The sequence below is a fragment of the Sitodiplosis mosellana genome, unplaced genomic scaffold (genome assembly GCF_009176505.1).
Source record: "Sitodiplosis mosellana isolate CC-2019 unplaced genomic scaffold, AAFC_SMos_1.0 Smas_scaffold_30, whole genome shotgun sequence".
In the NCBI taxonomy this organism is placed as follows: Eukaryota; Metazoa; Arthropoda; class Insecta; order Diptera; family Cecidomyiidae; genus Sitodiplosis; species Sitodiplosis mosellana.
This window is the reverse complement of record NW_022595272.1, coordinates 1,038,564-1,057,575: the sequence shown is the minus strand read 5'-3', so window position 1 is coordinate 1,057,575 and position 19,012 is coordinate 1,038,564. Positions and strand designations below refer to the sequence as shown.

Below are 19,012 nucleotides of genomic sequence, written 5' to 3'. Positions count from 1 at the left end.
TTCTCATGATTTAGAACAATAGATCGCCATTAAACCGATCAAAACTTAACTTCCACACCCAATTTATTTGCCGTACTTCCCTTGCTGTTTTACAAAATCATAGCAATATTGTGATACAATATCATTCCTTTATTTATTTATTAGACTTGCCATGCTTTTGAATATAAATGTTACATTAAATGTTCTCCATTTTCATCAATCTTACATATTTACAGATAAATAAAATATACATCTTTCATTTTTAATGAAACAATTTTATAATTTCATCATATTTCTAAATTTGTTCATCTCACACGACTTGCGTAAGTTTTATTTTTTTCGTCATGCTGCAATGCCAAAATAGACTCAGGCAAAACAAAAACACAAGAGAGAATCAAATTTAACCGAAGAAATCAACTGAGTTGTCTAATTTAGTGTTTGTGTGAGTGTGTGTCACTGTGTGTGTATGGCCTACAAATAAATTCAAGTGCACATTTTACATTTATACAGTTTTGTTAGAAATTTATCACATGTTGTTACATTTGCTCTCGTCATGAACATCGTACGGTGGATGTTCATTGCTCTTCTTCACATTTTGTTTCCAGAGAACCGTTCCGTTTGATTAACGTCTAAGTCTCGGTACAGAGCGAAAATAGTGTGATTTTTGGGTAAATTTAGCAATTGACGGCTCTGGTGTAAAAATGGCCCATCTCAAAGAAATGCGAAGCATGTAAAGTTTTGATTACATCAATGCTTCGTTTTCAATGTCAATGACAAACCATTTTTGTTCCATTCCCTTCAACTGTGGACAATTACAAGAACACATCTTTTTCTTCGTATGTAAAACCTTTGCAAACTTTGGTCGTTTAGTTCGACAAATTCTACATCTCGACACAAAAGCCTGGACCAACATTCTATTGACCAGATAAAAGATTTCATAAGTTTATTTTAATTGGATTTTGTTTTGGTTTTTTGATTGAACCTAAATTCTTTGCCAGTATGCATATATGTATAAGGCTATTTACATTTCAACGTTCACTTTTCAAACTTATACTTTTTTTTTACATTCTTTTGTCGGTTGCAGTTACTTTCCTTTTTTTTCCTCGTTACAAACACACATTTGTCTGCACTTACAAAAATACACATTACATCTCGTTTCACCGCCCTAATAAATACATATTTGCATAGAAATTATTTCGATTCCTAATTCGTTCTTCGGCTCCGAAAGAAATAACATTTGATAAATGTTCATATAGTCTAACAAAAAAATCATACAAAATATTTTGTTTTCATTTACTCTGATTTTTGAACGCTTACGAATGAAGATAACAACAAATAAAAGAAAAAATAGAAGCAAAAGTCAAACAACAGATGGTTTACAATGCTTTTACTTTCTTTTTCGAAGGACTATCGTATATTAAATGATGCAATCTAAATCGTTCAGTAAATTTTCAACGAATTTTCTTTTCTTGTGAGTTCGGAACGTCACATACAACGCATGTATGTATGATCGAATGAGTCAATGTCGACCAAGAGCCAGTTTCATTAGTTTCATTTTGATGTGGCTCATTTGATGCAATAAATAAAGTAAAAAAGAATAACGTAGAATGCGATTCCAATGATAACATGTGAGATTACGTGATAGTTTCCCATGAAATGTGCAATGAGTTCAGAGATATGATCGATTAATTGCGATGCTCGACGATGTTTGCATGTGGAACGAGCACAGGAATCGGTTAGACCGTAATATTGAAATCCATGATAGTAATTTTGATTGGATATAGCGGCGGTTTGATTGAAGTGCCGGTGTAGAAGCTCGTTGTTGAAATTTATAGCGAATTGTTTGTCGTGTTGATTTTGCATTGACGTGCTCACACTTGCATTTGGATTGTTAAAAAGCTCATAATTGAGTGAATGTGTTGCATGCGTTGAGTTTTGATTGCTGAAATGATTGGTTACATTCCAATAATGACTAGATGATGACAACGGTAATTTTGACAAAAAATTATGAAAAATTTGCTTTGTTTGATGCTTGGACGCATTGACTAAATTATTCTGATTGATTTCATGCCTAGAGAAGATTGAATGGAGAGAAAGAAAGAGAGAGAGAGAGAAAATAAAACAAATAGTAGAAAACCGAAAAAAAACTTAAATGGACGAAATAACAACAACTACAAAAAAAACGAAGGGAAATTGAAATAAATTAAGTCAATGGACACAAACACATGTGACTTGTAAAGAAAAAACAACTCGGTATAATAAGTTATCGTAGAAAAAAAAAAACAAATAAATAAATAAATATCAAATAAATAGACTTCTGAATATGCTATCTATGCTATGAATTGGGTGTGCCTGCGTTGTATTCATTAAATCATTTTCAGTGTTCACCTTCGGCTACACTCGCATATTCATATTCAAATTTAAACTTCAACTCGTTTGCCCATTTCGCTAGCTATTTACAATCGTTCTATTATGTTATTATTGACTATTTCTGAAAAAAAAATTGAGTGTTCAAAATCTATCGACGCATAGCATTACTCTCCATGATCTCACACAATTAATTTCATCATATTTGGTACACAATTTGACTTTTTCACATCTTATTTCATATCTCAAGCAATTTTTTTCTCTCTCAACAATTTTCATATTTCCTTATGACTCTTTTTGTTGAAATTGTTAGGTGTGTGATTTTTTTTTTTTCAGCTAAATTTATCGTAGATTTGCTTATATGTTGTCTGTGTTCACTTTTTATTTTGGATAGATTTGGTTGAAAAAATGTTCATTCCTTACACTCGTTCGTAAAACAGCACGTAAGCACTGGACGAAATCAAACCACTTTCGTAGATCGGACTAACACTGAAAAATGAAAACAGAATGAAATTAGCCAAATAATATCGCGATGGAAATTGTTTACATCTTACATGTTATCGTTGAACTCGTGCCATTTTCGAGTTGTTGGATGTTTACAAACAGCCACATAATGACCTCCAGCCGTTGATCCTAGGAAATGGAATAGCAAGTCATCATGATTTTGCCAAAAAGACAACAATATCCTGGTTTCCAAAGAATTAAAGTCACTTACCCATGTGATTGCAAATGCCATACAAAGTGTATTGTACTGAGGCTGAATTGGCCGCGTATGGTGCCATATTTAATTCCCGTTCGCCAGTTGGGAACTCAACAATGTTCGTCAATTTACTCCAACGTGTTTCCGAGAAACGCTTCAGATCTGCGTGACGAAGAAAAAGTGAGACAAATAAATGAAAATAAATGAATCACGATGAATAGAAGATTTCTGAGCCTAGATCACATTGTGTGATTCACATCATCAACACTTACGAATGACTAAATATTTTGGAAAACGTTGAATTGTGAAACTTTTGGTACTTTTTCGGCGAGTCTTGCATTTCGAACAGGTTGGCATTTCGTCACCATCCAAGACCTCCTCTTTTATGAATAAATCCAAGCAACTTTCCAATTTGCAACGGCTTGATGTTGGTAGCGACACACTGTGAAAAGAATGAAAAACGGAGGAAAATGTCCATGAGTATACGAAAATTGAAAAGGAGAAAAAAAAAAAACAGCAAAGTGTAGCAAAATAACAGCTGCAAATGATTCCTTGAACTTTACCTCAAATCCCAGAATGGATCGAACGTAACGCTACTGTTTCCGCAGACGGTGCACTTCAATGAGCTTTTCAATTGGCCAACGAACAAGTCCTTGATAACTGATTTTTCCACCTTTGAATACCATTCCCATGTTCGGTCAGCCTTAATGTTGTCCGATAGACTTTCGTCAATTTCGAGCTTTTCACCTTTGGTTCCATTGTTCAGTGCGCAGTGCAGAGCATCCAAAAAGAATCGCAGAAACTCCTGAGCATCTTGCTGCGAACAGCCACTGTACATTCGATGTTTCAATGAGAATGCTAATTTTAATTCACTTGGCGTCACCGAACTGGTCGCACCAGTCCACATTTCTTTGATTAATTTGGAGAATTCCGTAACTATTCGCGAATCTTTGGCTGCCGTAGACGAACGAATGTCGATTTTTGTTTTGAGGTAACGCGTCAAATCTTTGGTATGGCCCAAACACTGTATGATTGAGTTCATGAAACATGTATTGCCTATGTTACGAAGGCCGCACAGTCCTTGGGTGTACATAAATGCGGAAGGTCAATGTCGACGATTGGAAATACACACGAAAGAGTAGGAAAAAACATGTATAAAGTTAGTGGAAATATTCACAATATTTTTTACGATTATTACTTTTTTAGTACATCGAATTTTGGAACATTTGACAAAATAACTTGAAGACGTGCCATTTTAAATTAATATATTTTTGTCACCGAAAATTGTTTACATCAATCAATATTCGGGCGAACGAAATAAAAGCATCAAAGTAGACGACGCATATGGATTTGAATTGGCACACAACCATGTTATTCATATACATATTTTTTCCATCCATTTTACCTTCTGTATTATCGGTATCGGATGTTTTATCCGAAATTGAGCTAGCTGCAAGTGACTTTGTGAAGGCATCCGTATCGGGTAGAATTCGACTAGAAATTGATGACGATGTTGTTTTTCCATCGCGATTCGGTGTTGGTGGCAAGGCGGCTCGGACGGAACTATTTCTTATCTGTGAATAATATGGAATAATTCAGTTTAATTGCATGGTCAAGTACGAGGCAATGCTTTCGGCGGAATGTCAATAGAGTTGAAAATATGAATGTTGGATGAGTTAAAATAATGAATTTCAATTCAGCTTTTAGTAAAATGAGTGCAAAGCAACAATCAAATAAAACCAAGAAATCCATGAGAAAAAGTATCACGTTTAAATGGTCAATGGTCGAAGGAAGAAATAGAACGAAAGAGTTATTCCAGCGCATGCACTTACACTTACGGAATCACCACCATCTAAATGATTTAGGTTCTGATTCAGTTTGATTGTGGTGCCATTTTCTTTAGCTGTCGAACTTTTGGCCAGCAATGACGATGTCGATGACTCGGTCATTGCCGACAGTGTCGACGTTGACGATGATGTTGACGAGAGCATTTCCTCTGGTACCGCCTTGCGGGCGATTCCATTTCCGAAATGGCCGTTTGCCTGATGTGCACAATTGCCATTCGTGATCGTATTGTATTTGTTTGTAAACAATTCATTGAGTTTTTTGGATGCTCCGGTGGTTGGGAGTGTTGATGTGTTTTTAATGCTTTTGCTTAGCGCCATGTTGTCATTGAAATATTCTTTAAGCAAAGCCACATTCACCGTGCCTGGCGAATGTCTTCGTTCTGAATCGTCACTATCAATAAATTTAATGTCATCTAGAATGTCGACGGTGTGCTGTTGAACACAGTTTGCGTTCATATTTTCATTCGAATTGTTATCGGTTGGTTCTGTTGGTTTGACACATTTTGAGGAAACTTCAACCAATGTGGAATTCGATGAACTGGTTGTTATTGACGGTGATGCTGAATTCACGCCAAATATTGTAATTTTATTACGGTTCGAGTCTTTGGCTGGTGATGATGTCAGTGATGTTGACGTTAATCCATTGGTTTTACTTAGTTCACTAGTTATATTATTATTGTTCTTTTCACCACACGCAGATCTTGATCTCGAATTCACTACTTGACTACGTGCTAAATCATATTCACATTTCAAAAAGTCTGGATTTCGATAGGGTGACAGTGGATTCGTGCCAAGTCTACGTTTAAATGAATCACTCGACAAAACTGCCTTTCTCTCATTATTATTGTTGAGATTTTGAATGGCGATTGTTCCGTTCATCGATTTATAGCCATTCATAGTCTGATTTTGATTATTATTCGTTTTATTCACTTTACTATTTACTGTGAGAACACTGGCCACACTATTTGTTTTTGTGTCGTTCGCGCACACGCCAGAGCCGTTGCCTGTCGTCGATACCTTAGGTGGAGATTTTTTTATAGCACCGCATTTCGTGCCAATTTCAATGGACGAAATGTTTGTTCTTCTATTTAGTTTGCTTGCGTTATTTTGATTAGTCAGGGATGCCGAACTCACAACAATCGAATTACTCAATGGGTTATTCGCGCCATTGCTGACGAGTTTCTATTAGTTAATGTTAAATTTTTGTTTTGAAAAATAAAATCGGTATTAGTATCAAATTGAGACGTTTGTCATGCAATTGTTATGTTGAGCTCAGAATTTTCAAACTGCAACATGGATGGATAATGAATTACTCATAAGCTAATTACTCGTTCGACTTAAAATGATTCATGTACGAAATGCTCTTAATTTCAGCACATGTTGAACTTTGAATTGTTCTGAGCTCAGCATAACGATGGCGTGATCAATTCAGTCTCGTTCTTGTAATCCATTGGAATCGTATTAGTGAAGGAGGTGGTTTTGTCAAACGAACACACTGAATTGGCACCACACAACATACGCACACACAAACACACTGGTCTCTATTCCTCACGTTTTCGATTTACCTTCACACTTGCGCTAATCGGTGATGTTGATCGATGGTTTGATAGATAGTCCCTATCGCTTGCACTGCCAGCTAAAAGTGAACCGGATGAGATGCGATCCTTAGATGTGGATCGCCTTGAGCTTGAATGGTGATTTGCATTTAGTGAGTCAATTAGTTTGGAATCAGTCAGCGATCTAGAACGTGACAATTCACAACTTGGTTTATAATTGGCAACACTGTATTTATCGTATAAATCGGCACCAGACGTTGCAACTGTTCGTGCTAATGATGAGGTGGATAAACGTTTCGAATTGGTCAGTGAGTGTGGTGATGAATCGATAATTGGTTTTATGGTTGATGATGTGGTGTAGCCATTGTCCAATGATAAATCACGGAAACGACTTTCGGATCGAACACGGGACCCGATTGGTGGCTTACTACGAAAATCACGATCAATGCTTTTGCGTGTGAACGATGTACTGGTTGTTGATGGTATGGTGTAGGACGTGGACGTGTATCGTGTACTTACTCCAGATCGGCCGGATGCTGTTGATGTATCATCTCCATTAACACTTCGATAGGATCCAATCAAGCTCGATCGACGAAATGGGATGTCGACGAAAGCGCTCGATCCACTGCCGATGCCGCTGCTCGAATAACTGGATTTTCGATACGATTCAACTGTGCTGGATGGCAAGTACGTACTTCTTGTCGTTGGAAAACGCGTCGAAATTGCAGGCATATTATACTCGGTCGCTGGTTTGGGGTTTGCTCGAAATCCCTGCCGTTTTTGTCACACAGTTTCGTTTTTTTTTTTATTCTAATATTTTGTTTGACTATTTCCTCTTTTGGTTTCAATGAGAATATACTTTCTTTTCGTTTCACCGTTCATTCAAGGTTTACTGCGACAATTCTATTCTTTTCCTTTGCTATTATACAATCGACTGTACAGTGTACACGTTCTGCGTACTTCACTTGGTTTTATGACTTCTCTTTCGATTTCGCTACAATTTGCCACTTTTTAATTACATTGATATCTGCTAGTGCTGTTGCTGTTGCTGCGGATGGATCTATTTGGAAGAAAGAGAAAATACAGTTTTTATTGGGAAAGTATATGGCAACAACTATAATTCGAATTAATGGTTCGCACATTTCGAAATGGCAGAGTTTTTTCTTATGGCATGCCGATATCGGTTGACTTATTTTTTTTCAAATCGTAAATCGTTAAACTTAACTACCACAAAGAGATACAATATGATTCATTAGCTCCTATTCTCGAAAGGAATTTTTTTCGCTTCGTTCGATCGTCTCTTACGCAAGGCCATAAATTGGATTATCACAAATTAACAAATGTGTGTTAGAAACCAAACGAGTGTGATAAAGTAAATTCAGGGCTATACAAAATTCAAAAATCGACATAGATAATTCAAATGCAACAAATAGCAATTGTGCTCGTTCCTCATCAGTCAACGTATCGAATAATATACGCTCACTGGATCAAATGACGGATTGCCGACAAAAAGTCTCGCACAAACGTCTTCGTTTCTGACTGCATAAAAAGCGAAACACAACATAAAAAAGACAACAAATCTCTCTCTCTCTCGTATGACGGAGAAGAAGAAGAAGAAAACGGAAGAATCAGCAGCAGAATGATGTCCATGAGCGTGGCAAATATTCAGTGGTCTATTTGAGCGCGTATTTAGGTAAATAAAATGTAGTAATTGAGCTGTGTCGAGCCAAGGAAGAAAATCAAGGTCACCACATGTGTACGTATTGTGAGACGCACATACAGACAATATATTACTCATAACAATGCGCCATTGTACATATATTCGATTACGTTCCGCACTCTCAGACTTGACCGTTCTCAAATTTCCCTTGCTAGTGGCACCAAAGCATAATTACACAGACATTGGCTGACTTTCATAGCACACATAACACACCGAGAACCGTTGTATTTTGGCATTTGCATATTGATCAAACAACTGAGCAGCGCTGCAACTAAACACCCGCGCTGCGCTCTCTCTCTCTCTCTCGTTCTCGTTCTCTCGTTATCTGTTCGTTCGGTTGTGTCGTACATGACTAAACATCCAACGGTAACCGTTTGCGGCAGAGAAAATTGCTTATATATGTCCGCGTTTTTTTTTTCTTCTACTCTCTGTCGTTTCGAATGCATTCCGAATGAGATTTCACAAGTTTTCCGTATTTTGGTTGCTGTCGGTGAATGCGCCTGTGTACCGATAGCGAACAACCATACAACTTGACCGTGTATGAATGATGGTACCGTGGAATTTACAAATACACACACGCGCATTGCGACTCAAAATGAAAAATGCACGGAATCATTTTTTCGACAATTCGCTGTAGCAAAAAATAATGTTCTTCTCTTCGTTTTCCGAATGAAAATTTACTGCGTCAAAATGTGATGATTTATAATTTTTGGTTGTGCAATTCATACGTATGAGTACGAGCCGTCGAATCAATGGCAAAAAATCAGCAAAGAATTATTCTTAAAGCGTAAAAATTGGGTCGAACAATTTTAAAAATTTCTCACACTCAACACATTTGTCAATCGAATGTTCGATGAAAAATCCATTTGTTACACAATTAATTAGCAAAATACGATACTCACGTTTGTAATGAGCAAAAAATTTGGTGTGATTTTTTTCTTTCCACAATTCGAAAATCGGGGAGCTGACACAACACACAGTACAGCACACGCGAAACCGTAACATCGCTCTAATACCTAGGCCTCCATATTTTATTTCTATTTTTCCTTCAGAGGATGGATATCGTTCGATATCACTCATTCGCAACCAACGCGATGTGCCGCACACATGCATACATATACACGTCGCCGTCACCAGCATACATACACCAGCGACGCGTGTTCGGATGTGGTGACTGTGCCTCTCTTTTCATCGCATTGCTCATTGAAGTGCCGTTTCTATTTTACGACCGAGTACGGAGTACAAACAGCAATGTGCCCAAATACGAATAGCGACACCGAGCGAATTCTCGGCACTGAAGCACATGTGTATGCATTTCATTTCTGAATGACGAAGTCGTCGTCGTCGTCGTCGTCGTCGTCATCGTCATCGTCGTCGACGCTGATGATAAGTGTTGATGATTCGCGCGCTAGCGTATGTGTATGAACGGTATATCTTCGTTCAGTTTTGGTTTATTTTCTATTTCTATGGTGTTGAGCGGCATTGGTCATTGTTGTTGTTTTCTTCTGTTGCTTTTGCTGTTGCAGTTGCAATGCATGCAACTGCTAATTTTTTTTCTTCTACGTACGAAAAGTTCATCTACACGAATATGTTACAGTTCAACTACACTTGCGATTGACTATTTGAGAAAAACTATGTTGGAATCCAACTGTTGTTTTCCATTGATTTTGTTCTGTGCAAGGAGAACAGACACAGCAAATCGTTAATTTCCCTATCAATTAAATAAATTTTGACTGTGCATTCCACGATACGGCGATAATATGCATACGCCATGCAGAAAATAAAGAGATGACGTCATTCAGTAATTTGGCACCACGAAATTTCTACAGGCACTCAATATTTGTGTTTGCCATAATTAGTAGGCTTTTATTATAATACATCGCCCTCTTTTTTTTCTGTACAGCTCTTGACACACATCATCAACGCAAAATAATGCACAATATAAATGTGGCTAGTCAAACCGAAACAAAACAGAAATGGTATACATTTGTCGTGTGTGTTTATGAATTTAGCTCAAAATTCCAAATTTCTCATGAACAACCCACAGCGGAAGACTTGCAAATGCACAATTGTAATCCTCTCAACTGCTGATACACTTTCGCTAACTCATCCTTTTTTTAAGGTGATTTCAATGGGACTTCTTCTTTTCACCATATGAATGAGTATGGAAAAAAAATGAATTTTTTTCCGAACCAAAGTTAAATACTGAGTCAGAATTTATGTGTGACACAATAAATTCCCACGTAGAGTTGAATATACTGGCCGCACAAAATGTATACTATACATACATACATAAGAGAAAGGATTTGTTGTCGCTCGTGTAGTTTTAAACGCTAGTATATTAAATGGGCTATTTTTAGCGATATTCGAAGGAAAATCACTACGTACAAAAACAAATAAAATCCTCTTTTCGACCACCATCCGTTTTTTTTTTCTTCTTCTTTCAATTCTTTCGCTTGTTCGCCGTTGTCGTGTGTGAGCTTGAATTTGTGAGCAAACGTTTTCTTTTCGGTGATGTGTCGCATATTCACGGCAAAAAAATGTTTCACAGTCAATCTTAGTCTTGCCCCCCCGATATAATTTCAGCGCTTTTTTTTCACTTAAAATGTGCCATTTGTACGGAGTTGGCAGTTGGTGACGCCTTTTGTCACTCTTCTAATTTTTCAACGGTACATGACATAATCGCCAATCGATCGGATCTCAAACATATCGACCATGTAGAGTTTTCGATAAAATCACCTTTTGTTGAGCTTAATATGTGTATTGTATAGTCTTATTAGCAGTGAACACGGGCTGTATCGATGTACTATCATTATTGATGTACAACGTACACATGACGATATTGTGCAAACAAACATCAAAATCGATAAAATGTAAAAAAAAAACCATAAAAAAGCAACGACTGTAATAAATAGGAAAGAGGAGAAGGAATTCGCCAAATGTCATTGAGTCGAGAGACAATATTGAGTTCACTATAAATATATGCCCGTGTATGCTGTTTATGGAAGTACGGAAAAAATTAAACGTTTTAGGTAAATCACGCGCGCACAACCCACAAACACCCATTCAGTTGATTGAAATACACTTTATTGCATGTACAGAGCAGCGGTAGCAGCAACGGCAACTGTGCATTACGTACGGTTGCCGTTCAATTACCAATTAATACATATTAATTAAATTAGTGTATCGGAAGTGTTTTTTTTTTTGTACGAGAGTCGGATGAAGGAAAAATATTCAATCGAAATAACTGCCTGTTCGAATATGATAACAATAATCAACTGATTATTGTGTGAATTCATAGAGACAGGCACAACAATCGACTCATTGTTGCAAATAAACATATTTATCGTAGGCACAAATTATTCGAATCCCAGTCATACTTATCGTCCGAACGACATTCACACTACAATCGCATTGACGACGAGTTAATCAGCACGGCACGTATTTACTGAATCGCATTCCACATAAGGCGGAACAAACAAAAATCTGTACATATTCACACTAAATAATAACTGAAAACTGTCTCTTTCACTCTATTCCGTGCACTCTACGCACAAATTGCATGCAAAAATTGTAAACCAAACGCCTCTATTTGAATGAATCACCGAATTAAATGTGTGGAAGCAACACAAAAACACAGGCTATTCAGCACATTGTTGATTCAAAATGCTCAAGGTTAATTCAAGTCACAAATATACATTTGCTCTCTTTTCTATTCAATTTAATTAAATGATCACACACTTTTTTTTTTCAAATACATATTTGTGCGCATTTGCTGTTTATTTCGGTAAATCGATCAAATAAATCGAGTTTTCTTGATGATTTTACCTGTTGTTTGAATCGTCAATATGCTTAATCCATTTGTCGTCCATGTTCAAATAGACTCATTGAAAAACTGCTACGTTTTATTTGGAGAACTGTTTTCTGTGAATAATCTTCTTTTCACATTATCTCAAATCACACATCACCGAAAATTAATCAAAATAAAATATGGGTATTTTTGCACGAGCCCGAAAATGATCGAATGAACAACTTAGATCACAGTTTCTATCATCGCAGATGACTGGTACCAAAATAACTGATTTTTCGAAAATCCAAACGAATTCAGAAATCGACGGGCAAGAGTGTTGTGTTTTCGTGCGACGTTCGTTGAAAATAAACGGTAGGCAAAATTTCACTTTTCTTTAGCTCAAATCGATGTGGTATGACACGAACTTGCACCACATTATTCTTTCTCTCTGCTCACAACGTAACTGTATAGCGTATTCATGCAGACTGTTCAATACGTTGCTATCGAATAAATTCAAGCAACGACTTTGAAAACCGTAACTCGGTTTCGCTAAGCTAATATAATTGTTTCTGTCATTCGCTTTGATTCTCTTTCTCAACGGGCTACGGAATTTCTAGCACAATTTTCTTCTCGTAATAGAGTAGTTGTATTCGTCTCTTTCGCACACGCGATAGGGTAATTTTACAAACGATTTAAATGCGGTGTGTAATGATTATTTAACAATCACCACGGTCAACGAATGACGACGCAGTGCAAATGCAATCCGAATACAAATACAAACCCAATATGATACTTGCATGTGGTCGAGTCGATTTGAATTCGTGCAACTAACTGTCAAAAACTGAACGAAACACTTTCACGTGCTCGCAACTCGACATTGGCATTTTGACAGTTCAGCTGTTGGTTCGCATACGGTTGTGGTGTGTGCGGTGTGCGCGCGCGTACGTACGTAATGCCTTGTTTTGAATGAAAAATGACGTCATACATACACACAATATAGACTATGTGTGCCAGTATAACTCAATATTTTCATTATCTCTCGCAAAACAATGCAAGCTCATTTTGCCCACTCACTTTTGAACTTTACTGCTGGGTACTATTGCTATATTTATGCCAAACTGAATTTAAAACATTCTTGGAACAGTGCAATCTGAAGAACATTCATCAAGAAATGGCAACATTAATTGCGAATACGGTCGATGATGAAAATGTCAACATTTATTTTTGAACACAGTAGAATAAGGTTTTTTTTTAAAACGGAAATCGTAAGGATAGAATGCAACTGACTCAAAATAGACTCCTTTGAAATTCAATGTCCGCACTTTGCCATACACTGTGAAGAAGAGAACAATGGAATAATACAAAGACTTTTATTGTGTACGCATTCAGAATGGAGGAAATCAATTTGAAAAATGTTGTGCGCCTTTTTAATTAAATGCTCTTTGTTATGAAACATAACGGGATACTAATCCAGATTTATTTATAGCCTAAGCAAAACATTGAAACAAGTTTTTCGCGGTGCGAATATGACGAGTATGATCTCGATAGAACGGTATTCATTCGTCAACGACCATATCATGTAAAAAGCACCAGTTCTCGTCCGATCACTGAAGTTAAGCTGCATTGAGCATGGTTAGTACTTGAATGGGTGACCGTCTGGGAACACCATGTGTCGTTGGCACTTTTCTTTTTTCTTTATGCTATTTTGAAATCTCTCTCGTTTTACTTACAAGAAAATTTTCAATTTTTTTTTTCTTTTGTTTACAAATATAGAAATTGTTGCTAAAAGAATTTCTGTAATGAAAATAGAACAAAAAATGAACATGCTTCAATTAGTTTTCATACAGCCATAGTTTATTTCTCTTCAAACTCAAACCGATTTACTTTGGATACTACAAAGTAAATTGAACCAGAATGGTTAAGCGGTGTGATGGAAATTTCGAATCGGGCAGGAGCAAAACAGCGCATTCCCAAAGGAATGTTTATCTGTCCAAAATTCTATTGTATCGTTTTGTTTATTGTTGTCATAGCCACATGTGTAAACAGCACAGGCATAGCGAACATAAAATAGTAAATTGTATACTTTTTGTAAAAAACATTAGCGTTCATCTGAAACATTAATAGAATTCGGAGTAGCTTCTATAAAAACAGCAATGACGTATCTTTCATTAGATAATTTTTCAGGTATGAGTAGAAGACATTTAAACTTGCATTTAAAATAATTATGATGTGTTCTTACAGGTTCATTGGCATTTTTGAAAGCAATTTTGAAATCTCACTGGATGAATATATGCGAGCATGTTGTGATGTTTTTATTTTTCGAAACATTTTCCTGTCTGTCAACTCTTTGGACATATCCTTTATTATCGAACCGAATAAACAATGTTCCAACCTTTACTTTGGATGTAGTATGGCTCCTTGTTGCAATTTTCTACCATTTTTTTAATATTGTTCGTCACTTGGTGCTAATTAACTTTGCACTTCAGAAAGTAAGTAAATATAAAACGGTTAAAAGTGAAGAAAGAACATTAGAAATATTTGATTTCTTTCAGACTGAAGATTGGCAAATAAAAGTCATTGGAAATGCTGGAACACTGATTCTTACCATCTGCATCACATTCTTAAATGGGACGGTTTGGTTTTTGTTAACTGCAGATTCAGTAATTGACATGATATTTTTAAATTTAATTCAATCGCTTTTACTTTCAGCTGGTATGTGTTTTAAAAACATAAACTTGTGCACTTTAAATTGGAAAATTTATTTACAACTTACAGCGTATTCCATGAGAAACGGACCAGAAATTTCAAATACGAAAAGAATATCCAATTATACATCCGATGTTATTCACTACGGTTTCACATCTGGCATGTGTGTCCTATGTGGTTCAATAATCACGTTTGGTGGACGAATGGTGTACACAATATGGACAGAAACAAAGATGTCCTCTCTGGAGTTCATGAAGCTAGATTTCCAGGCGGAGAGCGACACGTTTGAAAAATTGATTCCTGTTATTTGCTTGATTTATTTCATTTCAATAGGTAATTTAAAATTACACAATGTTTTCTTAATTGGAGCAATCTTTTCAATAAAATCTCACCTTATTTAGTTCAGGACCTGTGGTTGTCAAAACAAATATTTCGATACACAAGAAACGAACGTGGAAAATTGTGTTATTTCGATACATGAAACTAAATAAACCTACGTTGTAAACATCGAACAATGAAGTTGATCATTAGCGTTCATCCGGCTGTTACAATCAAATCATTATCCAATGATCCTGATGAAATGAACAACAATTCTGCAGAAAATATTTGTTATATTGTCACGAAAATTGACTTAGCAAGTATTGAAACCAAAGAAATATTTAGAAACATAATATTTTTTCTACGGACGGGTAAAATAGTTGCTTTATTGAAGTCTTTTCCATATCTAAACATAGATTCACATTTGCTTAAACATTATCATTAGTAACTCGTATGGTTGCCTTCAAGCAAAAGTGAAACAAATGCGTTCTTTGAGCAAAATTCAGAGTCCATCCGATCAAAATATTGATTGATGCCATCTGTATCGTTTTGGGAGAACACTTCGTGTCAGTTTTGTTTTAAGGCTGAAATGTATGAATTAAAAATGGTACATTCGTACATTTGGGTTTTTGAATTTTCCGTTTCGTTGCCATTCCAGATTTCGATGCAGTAGAGTTAGTTATCAGTTGTCAAATGTATTTATTGAAACTAGAACAATTTGTTGTTTGTTATCACTCGATTTCATTTTTAAAATGCTATTGCTATGGAGAAAGTTGTACGATAAAAGTATGTCTATGTCAAATGTATCGAGCTGGAATGATTGCATTAGAATAAGCAAGTCATAAGTACCGAATGTAACCAAAACGAGATATAAATTAACATGTATAAATTTTATTTTAATGTCATTTAAATCAATAATTCAAAATGAATGAAGATATGATGACAAATTTTGATGAATATGTAAAAACATAAAAGTATCTTCTTAAATCTATCACGTAACTCTGCTCAAATGCCACGTTTTTTTTGTTTTCCTATCTACCAAATTCCATTCGCAATGGACCTGCCAAACATTTTCCAAATTGAAATAGTTTCAATGACATTCCGAAAATAAACTACATGAAAATGATAAAAGTCGCTCTCAGCATGTGTAAATACAATCAAATATTCGTCTTTCTTCTAACTTTATCTCTTCATAAGGAGATCGCGCGTGAAATTGTGAACTAAGTTCACGATTTTGATTGACACTCCCTTGAAAATGCTACACTTGGCAAATGATTGATCAAAAGTAGCTACATGAGATTCTAATGGGCTCCCGGAAAGCATTGATTCCAAGGTGAGATTATATGATTTTGTTCCAATAAAAAAAAAAGAAATAATTTATCAAAAATGATGATGGGCTGGACAGAATGTGTTTTGAAGAACACAAAAAACGTATACAATTCTTGAAGTTTGCGTGATGAATGCAATTGTTATGACAAATAAATTAACTTAATATGCCGAATGTAAGAAAAAATCCAAGTTCACGGCAAGTCCTTGGAGCCCTATTGACTATAAATGATAAGTACGTGTATTTTGAAGAAAACAAAAATAAAACCTTAAATAAGCTAGTGATGTAACTGTTTTTTTTTTTGTTTCGTCTTTGCGAAATTCCGATAAATATCGCAATGGTCTTTTTCGATTATTGCACATAAAATGCACTAACACAATAATCTGCCGATTTAAAAAACACACACTATGTTGTGTTCACGTGATTAATTTAGTAGATTTCAGACGATGATCGAAGCCATGGGCCTCAATCAAGTAGTATGAATTTGTCATGCTGTGCAAAAACGAACTGAAAAGCGTTGAATTCAAGTAGTTTAGGCGTCTTCAACGTGTCCGAGTGGGCGAAGTACGATACGTGGATCTGGGTCCAACATTCGATCAGATTCTTCAGCGCTGCTGAGACTGAAATTGAAAGGCGTGTTTGAAATTAATAAAAGTGGTGGGATAGTTTGAACAAAGAATTTTTTTGTTTAGGTCAATTTTTAAATTCAATTTTGATTTCAAAATTATAAACATACCAATCCTTGTTGTCTGTCATCAAAGTGCGACACTCTTCGTCGTCGGGTCGTGGTAATTCGGAGACGGGAGCATACTGTGTATGCGATACAAGTGGATCTGTGGATGGATTCAATGGCAACTGTGTTCCACCAGTTCCGCTCTGAAGTTGTCGCGCCAAACCTTGTTTCTTCGACAGCCCGCATGGGCACATGCAATGTCTTCGCCATTCGGCCACTTTAATGTACAGTGCAATTAATACGAAACCGAACAGTGTCAACAGGATACCGCCCACAATCAATGAAATATCAATAGCTTCGGCGGTTTCAATCATTTCCATCGGTTGCTCGCCACGATGTTCTTCGGCGTGTTCATAATCATCGCTCGCGTTGACTATCAAAACAATGCCTACAAAATACGTCGTACACATTTGTGTTAAACTTCGTTGACTTCATTCAAACACTGAATACTAATTGGACATTGTGCGTCGCACTTACCGAATGTAATGGAAAGAACTCCTAGTATCAACAAAATCAGTTGAACATACGGTTTACGTAACACCTGCAGCGGCGATACGGCTGTTGTTTGGCTCAACAAACTCCCTGGTCGCGGTTCATAAGACACTGTCGTCGGCTGGTACACTGAACTTCCAATAGCCATTTTGATGTTTCCCTTTTGAAAACAAATTTTTAAAAAAACACACAAATAAAATTATCAGCCGAATGAACTCTAATTAAATTACGGAGAAGAAAGCACACGCCAATATTCGCGTCTACATTTAAATCAATTCATGTCGCTTCTTTTTTTATTCACAATTTTATGCTGAGTTGTCGCATTCTTACACCAAGCAACGAGCCCATATACACATTTCTGGGTTTCATTAAAATCAATAAAAAAACATAAAACGATCCTACTTTTTTTTCGTTTATGTTTCTACTTAAAACGATACCGAAGCAACAAATAAGAACAGATATCAATGAACGGATAAAGCATTCAGGACGGCGAGGAATCGCCATATAAGTCGAACATGGTATATAAACTTGTTTCGTATATGTATGTTTGGCTGTGCTTGCCGCGCGTGCTTCATGTACTTAATTCCGTCTTCACGCTGTACATGATTCACTCTTTAATAGAAGTCGTTGTTCATTTCTTTTCTTATTCTGCGTTCGTTTTGCTCTTTTCTTCATCATCGTTTTGTTTTGTATGTTGCTCTTTTTTTTATCTCTTCCTACTTCATTAGGTATTCTGCCGCACAACTACCTGCCGTGTATGGCGTAATTCAATACACAGTGAAAATTATTACTATGCCATAATCTTCGGGCACAATGGTATGATCGAAAAGGCGTCCAATTTGAATCACTTCGACATGCAATGAGTGTATTGCTTTATTGGCATATACAACAATCGATACTGTTGCTGAGCTCAATGTGACTCATTCAATTGGTGAATCGAACAACAGATTGTTTGCCTCACTCTTTGTCTACACAAAAACTCGTATGAATCATCATCTCGCACAATTGTATAATCGATTTTCATATGAATGCACCGGAAATCAGTTTTAAAGTGTGAAAAACAATTAAGATCGATAAAAACAATTAAAACATTTCGGATTTATACACATAACATATGGAAGTATTACGTATCGAAGCACAAGTGAAGGGACAACTCATATACACATATATATGTACATCACAAGAATGCGAGAAAAAAATCACCAATTTGTTTTTATTTAACTCACTTTTTATCCAAATCGCCCAATATTTTGGGTTTTCGGTTAGATCACTTTTAGCTCAGATTTACTTGTTAAATTCTTTTGTCGCGAAATTTTTCCCTTCTTTGATTCGTTTGTGTATGCTGTGTCGCAATCGAGACCAAACAACGAGTGTCACTATTTGGTTTCCAACTTTATTGCGATGTTCTCAATGTTTGGTTCATGCATTTTTCTCGAACAAATACATTTCATCGCATACATCGACTGATACTCACGCT

At 36.2% G+C, this 19,012-nt stretch overlaps 2 protein-coding genes and 1 non-coding gene across 22 annotated transcripts; 1 reads left to right on the top strand and 2 right to left on the bottom strand.

Moving 5' to 3' along the window:
• Positions 1-108: 108 nt before the first annotated feature.
• On the bottom strand, positions 109-12,797 carry LOC129569204 (ubiquitin carboxyl-terminal hydrolase Usp2). Of its 20 annotated transcripts, none has more exons than XM_055447830.1 (11): positions 9,072-12,790; positions 6,969-7,509; positions 6,459-6,633; positions 4,879-6,075; positions 4,452-4,620; positions 3,610-4,126; positions 3,319-3,488; positions 3,062-3,208; positions 2,901-2,979; positions 2,770-2,835; positions 109-2,050 (listed from the first exon to the last, which is right to left on the bottom strand). In XM_055447830.1, exons 2-11 carry the CDS (start codon positions 7,004-7,006, stop codon positions 1,546-1,548), a joined length of 3,063 nt encoding a protein of 1,020 aa, XP_055303805.1. In that variant the 5' UTR covers positions 7,007-7,509; positions 9,072-12,790; the 3' UTR covers positions 109-1,545. The 20 variants fall into 20 exon arrangements, with proteins under 20 accessions (XP_055303805.1, XP_055303804.1, XP_055303798.1 ...); XM_055447829.1 differs by having other exon boundaries at positions 11,998-12,783; XM_055447823.1 differs by having other exon boundaries at positions 6,459-7,509; positions 11,998-12,797.
• A 724-nt stretch (positions 12,798-13,521) lies between these two features.
• Positions 13,522-13,640, top strand: LOC129569433 (5S ribosomal RNA). The gene has a single exon (XR_008688032.1). It is a non-coding gene; the product is annotated as a 5S ribosomal RNA (ribosomal RNA).
• Positions 13,641-15,338: 1,698 nt separating this feature from the next.
• Positions 15,339-18,995, bottom strand: LOC129569202 (uncharacterized). The gene is made up of 4 exons (XM_055447816.1): positions 18,762-18,995; positions 17,521-17,695; positions 17,047-17,431; positions 15,339-16,930 (listed from the first exon to the last, which is right to left on the bottom strand). Exons 2-4 carry the CDS (start codon positions 17,681-17,683, stop codon positions 16,843-16,845), a joined length of 636 nt encoding a protein of 211 aa, XP_055303791.1. The 5' UTR covers positions 17,684-17,695; positions 18,762-18,995; the 3' UTR covers positions 15,339-16,842.
• Between the last annotated feature and the right edge of the window lie 17 nt (positions 18,996-19,012).

Bases quoted from the DNA above. Each gene is read 5' to 3' on its own strand.
- LOC129569204 (XM_055447823.1), bottom strand. From the start codon at position 7,181: ATGCCTGCAATTTCGACGCGTTTTCCAACGACAAGAAGTACGTACTTG. The intron at 4,127-4,451 runs GTAAAATGGATG...TGTACACCCAAG, and splicing joins CGATACCGATAATACAGAAG to GACTGTGCGGCCTTCGTAAC. The intron at 2,836-2,900 runs GTAAGATGTAAA...TTCATTTTTCAG, and splicing joins CACGAGTTCAACGATAACAT to TGTTAGTCCGATCTACGAAA.
- LOC129569202 (XM_055447816.1), bottom strand. From the start codon at position 17,683: ATGGCTATTGGAAGTTCAGTGTACCAGCCGACGACAGTGTCTTATGAA. The intron at 17,432-17,520 runs GTAAGTGCGACG...CGTATTTTGTAG, and splicing joins AGTTCTTTCCATTACATTCG to GCATTGTTTTGATAGTCAAC. The intron at 16,931-17,046 runs GTATGTTTATAA...TTTCAATTTCAG, and splicing joins ATGACAGACAACAAGGATTG to TCTCAGCAGCGCTGAAGAAT.